The 10,837-nt window shown below is 34.4% G+C and overlaps 1 protein-coding gene across 1 annotated transcript; it reads right to left on the bottom strand.

Annotated features, from left to right (window-relative positions):
* Positions 1–2,632: 2,632 nt before the first annotated feature.
* LOC136800742 (YTH domain-containing family protein 1-like) lies at positions 2,633–10,593 on the bottom strand. The gene is made up of 5 exons (XM_067057399.1): positions 10,467–10,593; positions 6,042–6,069; positions 5,809–5,849; positions 3,917–5,584; positions 2,633–3,216 (listed from the first exon to the last, which is right to left on the bottom strand). Exons 1-5 carry the CDS (start codon positions 10,485–10,487, stop codon positions 3,187–3,189), a joined length of 1,788 nt encoding a protein of 595 aa, XP_066913500.1. The 5' UTR covers positions 10,488–10,593; the 3' UTR covers positions 2,633–3,186.
* Positions 10,594–10,837: the final 244 nt, after the last annotated feature.

The following is a 10,837-nucleotide window of genomic DNA, read 5'->3' as shown; positions in this document are numbered from 1 at the left end:
ATACTTCTTGGGTTGGCTTGAAACATTTGTCCTTTGACTTATTAGTCTTTTAGCAGGCTAAAAAGTGCCATAAAAGTTACATTTTATTCAAAGTTTGAAGTTTTACAGATTTTCTATTTTGTCAAGAATTTTTCGCGAGCATAAACTTTCGCGAATGGCCCTTCCTGGAATTTTTAAAGACATTTACTTTCGCGAAAAGGGCCAAAATTCGCGAAAATCGCGAAAGTTTCTACGCCTAAAGTAGGTCTATAAGATCACAAAAACGAGTGGTGAGAAAAATTTTGTCCATTTTTGCCGGTCCCCATGCGACGTCATCATTTTTGCTGGAGCTTGAAAATGAAAGTGAAAATTAGAAGCTCATATATGGCTCAAACGAAGATATATATCCAAGGATTCCAAAAAAATATCACAACATATACCTGAAAATTAATATTTGAGAAGCTATAAAGGAAAATAGCTCAAAAAATGACGTCATCGGCAATTAAAAAATCGTTGAAATCGAAAAATTTTTGTTGAAAGAGGACCTACTTGGGAACAAAAAATATTACTGTACGGAAAACATTGAATTTCACTTGATAGGAAATTATTCTGTGAAATGCGTTTGACTTGACTCTCAAGCTTTTTAAAGATTCCTGGGCGTGCCCGAAGCTAACCTTTCGCAGGCAAATTTAACCCTTTGAGTGCCAGGGTCCTTTTTTCTAAGTTTTTTTTAAAAAATCGCTAGTTCAAACTTTAAGGGCTTATATCTCCTGATCTAGAAGGAATTAGAAGCTCGTATATAGCTCGTTGGATAGCTTAGAGTCTCTTCTTTCTTTTGGGCGCCTTCGGCGCCGCCCGATTTAGGAAGGGCGTGGTGGGCGGCGGCCAAGGGGGGGGGGAACTGATGAAAAGGTGCCCAGTGGTAAAATTTCAAATCAATTCACTAGAAGACAGAATAAAAAAAAACAGGGCCAAATTTGGAGGTTCTTGGATCACTCGTTGACCAAAAATAGTCAAAAAACGGTCAGAATCTCAAAAAAGTGAATTTTTGTCAATTTTTTGCATTTTTTTGACTTTTTTGCTTAAAATTTCGCTGGAAAGACTCACTTTTGAATTTTTTTTTGCTTGACCATAAAGGACAATCTAATTCCTACGAGTTCGACCAAAAATAACGATTTCTAACTCAAACTGGGCATTACAGGAGGGCTTCGCCCTCCTATATAGCCCATGTCGTATATATACGACATCGGCACTTAAAGGGTTAATGAATTACAAATTTGCTGACAGGGGCTTATAAGGAGAAATTCAGATTTTTTTGTAGTAATATTTTTTTCACTAGATGGTCCTCTTTCAAACGAAACAAAAATATTTCGATTTTGACGATTTTTTTATTGTCGATGACGTCATTTTTTAAGCTATTTTCCTTTATAGCTTCTCAAATATTGATTTTCAGGTATATGTTATGATATTTTTTGGAATCCTTGGATGAATCTCTCATTTGAGCCATATATGAGCTTCTAATTTTCACTTTCATTTTCAAGCCCCGCCCAGCAAAAGTGATGACGTCACATGGGGACCAGCAAAATGGTCAAAATTTTTCTCACCACTCGTTTTTGTGATTTTATGGACCTAATTGATACCGAGATTAGGGCTTTGAAAGGTGAAATACTCTTCTTCGAAAAACTCTTCGTTTTCTTCTTCATTTCAATTTTTCGATTTTTTAATTCTAACAAGCAACATGCTGAATGGACCTACCTAATGATTAACATCAGATGAAAATAAGAAAAAAGTGACAATAATTGAACAAAAATTCAGAATGGAAAAATAAAGCTTGTGTGTTCAAAAATGTAAAATGGTAAAAAGGAATTTCCCCAAATACGAAAATCACTTAAACTGGTGTAAAATCGAAAAATTGGGTATATCCAGAGCCCTTAAGGCAATTTTTATGCAAGAGAATGACCATCCCCTTTTTCGATCAGAAAATGGAAACTTATTTTGGCGGGTGATTAATATAAAGGGTTAGTTTTGGCGAGTGAGTTAAATAAATTAATTTTGGCAGTTTCCTTAATGTTAATGCACTTTAAAGAAGAAAAAAAACATTTTGGAGGGAATTTAATTTGGAGGATGGCTGAAAAAAGATTTTCACATGGAATTCAATTTGGCGGATGATGGCCGAAAAACGGTATTAAATAGAAAAAAACCAAATTTAAGGCCTGAAATAGCTCACATCAGGGTAGTCTGAATCGCAGACCTCTACAAAACCCAGGTAGTATAGGGAGTTACTATAAGGAGCACGAAATCCGTTAGTGGATGCCAGCAGCCTAGCATCAGGGGAATAAAAACAATTTATATTTGACGGATTTAAAGGGTTTAAAGGCAAACCGCCAAATTCCTTCCCATAAGGCAAACTGCTAGGTATAGAGCATGTCTTGGAAAATTTCGTGACACTTCTAGTACACAATTTTCCCGTAGGCTTATATTATACTCATCCACTCGTAAAAGTTATAATCAGCCCTTAATTCGACGTGTACATTATATATCAAATTATCAATCTTCATGAAAACACAAGGGATGGGTTCTACAAAAAACGTCAGAGTAAACTAGGGAATAAATCTTAAAACCTGTGTCGAAGGATAAAAGACAGAACGAAAACTTTCACATGTTCTTTTGTTCTTTTTCTTATTCGTCATTTGAGGATCAAACGAGTTTGTTATTATTTCATAACTCATTTGATGGATGGTGGAGATGTTCCCATAACGTAAGCATATAGCGATGTTGACAAAAGTTTTAGCAAGAAATAAAAAAGCAATTCAAATTTATCAAATACCGAGGGGACAGCAGGGACAAGTACTTTGATATGATAAGAGAGATCTTCAAAAACTTTTCAAACGTATGAAATATGAGAGATGCAGTGTATGACAAACCTACTACAACTGACTACAACGCAAACGAGGAGACGGAGAGAAAACGAAGGTAAACAACAAAACTGAACACAAAAAGGGGAAAGTTTTGTGAATGATGATGCTGTCCCCTAGTAAGCGATTCATTTTCATTATGCTTATTCATACAACATATTATTCAAATTACAATAGATTTGATTGTTGTTTTATAATAATTTTATAATTACCCAATAAATCAAAAACAACACTCCTTTTGAGATGACCATTGTATAATTGAGGTGAAAATTTTCCAATGAAACAAAACAATTTAAAGATTTGGTTCTGGCATCTTTTTGCTCTGAAAGAAAAAAGAGAATTAATTTGTCAATCCCTGTTTACTATTGAGCCAGCAAGTTCCATTAGATTTAATTACTAATTTGATTGACTGACTTTAATTTGGGACTTTAAAAGGCTTTCCAGATTACCTCAGTGGGGTAGTATAGAATGCCGGAGAAGGAATCGAGCAGCTTTGTTGTGATTCAAATGTTAATGCATTTTAATATTTTTGGGACCAAATCTGCAAAAATCTAAAACATAACTTTTAGGTGTCTAATGCGTTGGTTAGGGCTGACCGGGAAAGACCTTTTTATCAGCTAAAAATTAATAAACGGATGGCACCTAAGGGTAGCAATTGGCTACAAAAATTGGCTACAAAAATTAGTCCAAAATAACTTTAACCAGCACTTTTTGTGGCATTTGTTAAAATTTAATTCAAAAAACGATAATGCTTTTTTATAAGGGCTAAAACAATTGTGGTGGACATCAAATCAAAATTGAAAAGAGGATTTTTTTCAGAGGAGATTTCACTTTGACTATTCCACGTTATTTTCTGACTAATGAAGAGGTTAGCCTGTTCAAAACGAGTTAAACATAATAAAGACCTGTAAGAACTTTCCCTTATGCAAAGTAAAAGACAATGAAAATCAACGTAGAAAGAATCTATCAAAGGGGTGCAGGTTTACAGAAGCTCAAAGAGAAAGAAAAGAATTGTCACTTACTCTCAATTTGGCATCTTCTTCTTGTCTCTTCTCGTAATGAGAGAAATCATCAAAGATTGAGGTTTGCGCCTTGTAATTATGAATAATTTTCAATACTTGTTTCGCCTTGTCAGGATGGACCTCCTGAGTGTCACGAGAATTGGTCACTGGTTTGTTCTCATTATTTTCCAAACGGATGTGACGTAATGTATTGTTGGGCACATCCTTCACATAAATCCAACGAACATCAAAACGTCCCTTCCATTTATCTTGAACAAAAATTCCAGTCTCGACATCAAAGTCGACATTGGATTTCATTTCGGCCACACCGCAAAAATGTCCACTGCTATTAACACTGAACAAAAGATAAATTGGTGTCTTAACACCGGTTTTCTCTTGGGCAGTGAATGCATCATTCAAGCGACGGTTTCCATGCTCGGTAGATGTCCAACTAGAATACTTAATTGAACGGAAAATATCATCCTCACTATAACTCTTAATAATAAAAAACCTTGCGTTCTTCATATCAATAGCCAAATCTCTCGGATTAAAATTATACTTATGCATCAATTTCTTCAACAATGGCGAGTTATCCTTCATTCGGTTAATGTCTAAATGACTATCATTAGGCACAGCAACAGTATTATCAATTCCAGCATTACTACTGTTCTGGTTTCCCTGGTTTTGGCGAGACCAACGTCCTCCAGAAGGTTGTTGTTGCTTTCCTTTGTTATTATTGGCAGTTCCTAGTTGCGTAGAATAACTTGGTTTACTATTTGTGACTGGTGCGACAGTCTTAGGTGGAACCTTCTTCGGTGGAGGTTTACTCGAAGCAGGTTTACTTGCAACAGATGCCCACGACATGGGCTTGGCTGGTGCATTGGAGTGTCCGGTAGGTTTAGAAGGTGGAGCAGGAGCTGAGCTAACATGTTTCACAGGTGCACTAACGGCAGTGCTACTTGGAGGCAGACTAGCAGGTGTTGGAGCAACAACGGGAGTTTCAAGGTTATTTTCAACTTCCTTTTCAGGAGGGTTTACAGTCATTGAAGACAAAGATTGTTCAACCTGCTCTACTGAAACAGCAGAAACAGGAGGCTTAATTTCACTCTTCTCAAAACTTGACGACAGTTCAGTTGGTGGAGCAGCCTCGTTCTTAGGCTTTTCTACTTCTGCAGGTGCCGGAGGTGGCTTGTAAAGATCTTGAAACAAAGCATTATTTGGATTATCTGTTGGAGCAGCAGTACCCCAATTCAAGTTCAAATCACCATTTCCGGTTGGAAAAAAATAAGAGCTAGGGTTGTTAAAGTACGACCAGCTTCCATTCATGAATGGTGCAGCAGAAAAAGCATTTTGATAGGTAGAATTGTTCTGGTTAAACAAATGATCTGCAGTAACATACTGAGGGTTTTGCGGAGGAGCATCCCCATTTGCAGAGGGGTTAGGTGCAGCGTTCATAGTGCTATAGGGCATTGCTGCGGCAGCAGAATGATCAAAGTTTTGAGTATTTGGTGGAGGTGCATTGTTTGTAGCAGTTGACCACTGAGCTGGTTGCGTAAAATTTGGGAAAGACATGGCTGGAAAGCCAGTGTTGTTAGCGTAATAACCACTTGCAGACATATATGCTTCAGGCATTCCACCGTTCAAATGGTTATTTCCAATTGGTGCTTGTTTTCCTTGAGCTTCGTTGATCTAAAAATGTTATGATAAAATTTAGAAAGATTTATAAACATTTGATGTCGACAGTGTGATATGCATCCTCATAAGTAACTAATTAGAGTTCCATAAAGAATTAAGCATTCATATAAAGACTTCTTTCCTAAAAGCAATTCTGTTCCATTAAATTAAAGACCAACATTGTTAACATTTCAGTATAATGTAGGGCAACTTTGCCCAGAAAGAAAACGTAAACTTACTTTTTGCTCAGGGAATTTCTGGGAATCTGCGCCAATAAACACTAAAAAATATTGAAACAAGAAATGTAGATTGCAGCAATAAAATAATCTAATAAAAACAAAGGAGCAGACAAATGGAATGAATGCAATTTCTTATTAAACATGCATGGATGAAGAATCTAGAGATGTGAATAGAACAAGCAGTGATTTGAGCCCAGACAGCATTTTAGTATCAAAAACAAATTTCAAGTTACCTGGTTGATTAACACCTTCCTTTGCAGTCTACAAAAGAGAAAAAAGAAAATGATGAGAATCTATTGGCTATCAACTGAGTAAAACTTAAATTTTTAGCATGCATAATCGTTTATTCATTTTTTTTTTCTTTAGTTATGTAACAATTTTTCAGTTTCTTCTAGGTTCCCCATTGTATTAGAGTAATCTACTATTTTTTGTAAGGGATTATCCTGCTGCGTTGTAGCGAAAATATATTCAATTCAATTCAAAATGCATAAACATGGCTCTTTTGATTTGGAAAGTCCTTTTTAATAAAAAACTATGAAATACTGAGTTGGCTTACTAACTCATAAAATTCAGAGAGACATTTTTACTTTCACTTTTGTTTCTTTGTTTATGTGGACCGTTGAGAAAATTGAAATTACAGTACCATTTATTGTTTAAACAGTCCCAAAGAAAACTTTTCTGTCAGGGAGTTTAAGTGTGTTAAGTCTTTTCTTTCTGGGCATACTTTTATACTTAATTTTATTTTCCTTTTCATGATGTGACAATATATATAATCATGATAATTCTTATTTTGAGTCAAGAATGACTGATATTGTTGATTATCTTATAGAAAAAACAAAAACATTGGGACCTGATGCAGACCTCTTGGGTTGGAAAGAGCTGGAATTTTGAGTAAGATACCTTTAAGAGAAGAAATTTTCTGGGAATTTAATTTAACGGTTTTTTAACAAATACACAAAATTAAATCCTGCAAAACAAGAATATTCTCATGATTTAAAAAATCACCTATAGAATTGATGTTTTTGGGGCAAAATAAGCCATATTTTAAACAAATTCCTCTCAACCTCGAAAATAAATTCTGTGAAATTTCTTCCCTTAAAGGTATATAGTCCTAGGCTTTCAAAATTCAATGAAGGGATCAGAAGCAAATGAAGCTTTTCAAAATGATAGCTAAGGTTGCAATTAATTACACTCAATTACCACCAATTCCGGGGCTGCAAATAAATATTTTTGGACTTAAATCAAATCCAGTCGGTCAGACTCAAAATCCTCTCGGTCATTCAGTCGTCATAATTTTTCAATTAGCAGGATATAATTTTCTAACCTCAATAAGAGGATAGCGTTTGAAAGTTAGTTAGAAAGCTAATATGTAGATAAGAGTGACCTTAGAACAACTCGTTCCGTTCATATACAGTAATAGAGAAATTGGTAAGTTGATAAAAGTGAAATTAGAAACACTCTTAAAAACTACGAAACAGCGACTTGATAAAAGTGATCTTAGAAACACTATAAAAAGTTAAACGAAAAAAGTGATTTGATAAAAGTGATCTTAGAAACACTCTAAAAAGTTACGAAGAAAGCAATTCCATAAAGGTGGTCTTAGAAACACTTTAAAAAGTTACGGAAAAAGCGATTTGATAAAAGTGATATTAGAAACACTTGTAAAAGTTACGAAAAAAGCGATTCAATAGAAGTGATCTTTGAAACACTCTAAAAAGTTATGAAAAAAGTGATTTGATAAAAGTGATCTTAGAAACACTCGTAAAAGTTATGAAGAAAGCGATTCCATAAAGGTGATCTTAGAAACACTCTTAACCTTTTCAGCCCGGCAGACGTGTATACACGTCGAGCATACGTTCCGGCAGACGTGTATACACGTCTTTTTGACATAGTGATCTTCTAAGCTATATTTCTCCCATTGGCTTCTTTGCTAGCCGTAGAAGTAAAGAAAAACGGAAAGTAGAGGTTCTAAGCTTTCTTTTGATATATGGTGATGTAATGTTTTGATCACGTGGTGAGGCAGCAGATTTCGTAGAAAAAGTAGAGAAAAACACTGAATCAAGATGGCGACCAAGAAATGGGTTTTTCAAACTTACTGCTAAAGCTCTTGGATTTTTTGACTGGTTTAGGCCACTTTTCTTCATGGAAACATTGTTTTTATAATGGCAAAACATCCAGTAAGTATATCCTATATTTTTTGTTTTGTTTTGTTTTTAGCATAAAAATTCCATTTATTTGTCATTTTGACCACTTTTCTCGACAAACCATAGGCGGGTCGACCCAAACTTACTTTTTACTTTTTACTTTTTCTTCAGGTTGGAGCATGGAAAGTTGACAAATCCAATGCAAAAGTGTTTTCTGCACCTCATATATTTCAAAGGAGCACCAAAGAATTTGAAAAGCCTGGATTTACGTTGAATTGCACTACTTCTTTCACTCCTCTCCAAGCACCAGCGACGGTCGATCGATCCCCGAAATTCTTGGCTCATAACGATGTCCTGATTACAGCTTATATGGATCAAAATGATAGCAGGAACCACATAACAGCCACATGGAATTATTATGATGACATTTAGCATCCCTTATGGTCAAAAGAGACCAGATTTGATAGCAATGAGTTTGCCTCAAAAGGCTTACGGTTTTTGGAAACTTTGCAACTGTCGCCGACTATGCCATCTAGTTTCACGGTAGCCGATACCCTTCAAAAGCTTCAGGAGCTAAGAATACTGACTGAAAGTGTTGCTTAGATAGTTGGGAAATACTTTTACACCATTTTTGATGTTGTAGCTGCTTCTAGAAACAGATTATCATCAAAATACTTCAAAATTGTATGTATTGGATTGTTTTAGCCGAAAATCGTGATTTTTGGCAAAAGTGACTGATATTTGGGCGGCTGGTGTGACACATACAGATTTTTCTGGATGCTGATTTTTGGTAAATTACTTCAAAATGATGTATAGATTGATAAATAGCCAAAGACAGATTTTTTAATTAACTTCCCCCCACTTTTATTTGCTCTAGAAGTGAAAAATGCAGAAAAAGTGACATTACCGCAAAACGTGAAAAAAAACTGTGGTTTACGTGATGCTACCATTTTTGTTGGAATATTCTATTTGGATTGGTACCTGGTCTAAAAGTTGTAGAATTTAATTAGCTTTTCAGGGATACCTTACTTTTTTTCTAAAGATTCCTAGTTCTTGAGTTATGATAAAATAACTGAACATGTCTATTTTCTGAAAAAATGTTGCGCGCTGACAGCGTGAAAATTCAAAAAGTTGCGCGCTGGAAAGGTTAAAAACTACGAAAAAAGCGATTTGATAAAAGTGATCTTAGAAACACTCTAAAAGTTACGAAGAAAGCGATTTGATAAAAGTGAAATCAGAAACACTCTTAAAAACTACGAAAAAAGCGATTCAATAGAAGTAATCTTAGAAGCACTCTAAAAGTTACGAGAAAAGCGATTTGATAAAAGTGATCTTAGAAACACTCTAAAAAGTTACGAAAAAAGCGATTCCATAAAAGCGATCTTAGAAACACTCTCAACAAAAGTTAAGAAGAAGGCGATTCAATAAAAGTAATCTTAGAAACACTCTAAAAAGTTACGAAGAGACAATTAAAAAAAGAATTTAGAATAGATTTTAAGAGGCAGGAAAGAAGATTTGCTCTCAAATCAAGTTAATGGTTTTATTCATCTTTTCATTCGGACATCATGACCGACACAAAAGGTTTTCAGTCAGTCAAACTTATTTGCAGCCCTGCAATTCAGATAAAAGTTGAATGCATAAAAAAAAAAAAATATTGATCCAGCTGATTATGCATTTCTTGTGAAGTACACATAATTAATTTAAGATTTCGGCATTAAGATCATTTTATATTTTAGCTTTTTTATATTTACATATATACATTTATTTATTTATATTAGATTTTAAATAAACAAACTTTTATACATAACTATTAAACTTATATTTTAATATATTTATTGCTGACAGCACATTTTTTCATTTTTGTAATTTTTACGTAGAATTTGCGAGATTAGGCTTAATTGTCTTATGCAAATACATAACTAGAACTAGAACTTACAAGGGGTTCTTATAATTTTCAAAGTTCAACTAACTGGTCAAACGTATTTCAAATTCCCATAGACTTCTATTAGGTACTTATCATACACAAAGTAACCCCAAAGATACACTTGACAAGAGTAGTTGAGACTAGCCAGAGTTGAAATAACGTGCTTAAAATCATTCCATATCATTTTAAGACTTTCCATATGCAAGTACAGCAAAAACTATGGTTTGTTTATATGAATTAAGTCTCAGACTGCTTTCATATTGATAATGGTGAAATCTAACATGGCGCCAAAAGAAACATGAAAAGGGGAAAGAGTCCTATCCCAAATTTCAAAACAATCCTGACAAATTATGACTTTTTAACTTACGTATATTGAAGAAATTATTCTCAAGCGATTATAAATCTTCAATAATGATATAAAGACACTGTAAAATTGCAGTACAGTAGATAACAGGCTTTGTTAGGGTTTACAAGCAAGTCACTGACTGGTGATATGATCTGATTTCAAACATATAAATTGAGAATGAAAATGAGTTGAGCCTGGGAAAAATTTCTATAGGTGAAGAATGAAAATGAAACAAAGAACACACCTGGTGTAAATAATTAGACATTACAGTCTGACAATAAAAGTATTCCTCACAATATGCTTCAGAAAGCTAAGCCAAATCGACAAAAACTTTTCTTCTCTCCCTTCAGCGTGCAACAAAAGCCAAAGTCAAAGCCGAAATGTTTGAGTCATCAAGAAATCACACGGGAAATATCCGGGGGTTTAATAAAGAAAGGAAATTAATTTCAAACTGTATGAAATAAAAGTTAGCTAGTAAAATTCTTCTCAGAATGTTCTAAAAATTTAAAGGAAATCACTTTCAGATTGAAATTTATTACTTCGAAATCTCTGGTAGTCATAAAAAGTAAAGAAATGAACAAAAATTTCCACCCGTATGAAACTCTTGATTTGATA

This window comes from Clytia hemisphaerica, unplaced genomic scaffold (genome assembly GCF_902728285.1).
Source record: "Clytia hemisphaerica strain Z4C2 unplaced genomic scaffold, Clytia hemisphaerica genome assembly, whole genome shotgun sequence".
In the NCBI taxonomy this organism is placed as follows: domain Eukaryota; kingdom Metazoa; phylum Cnidaria; class Hydrozoa; order Leptothecata; family Clytiidae; genus Clytia; species Clytia hemisphaerica.
This window is presented reverse-complemented; position numbering and strand designations above follow the sequence as displayed.

Excerpts from the sequence above, each read along its gene's own strand:
- LOC136800742 (XM_067057399.1), bottom strand. The coding sequence starts at position 10,487 with ATGTCTAATTATTTACACCAG. Across the intron at positions 5,850-6,041 it reads GGAAGGTGTTAATCAACCAG|TGTTTATTGGCGCAGATTCC; the intron begins GTAACTTGAAAT and ends AATATTTTTTAG. Across the intron at positions 5,585-5,808 it reads AGAAATTCCCTGAGCAAAAA|ATCAACGAAGCTCAAGGAAA; the intron begins GTAAGTTTACGT and ends TAACATTTTTAG.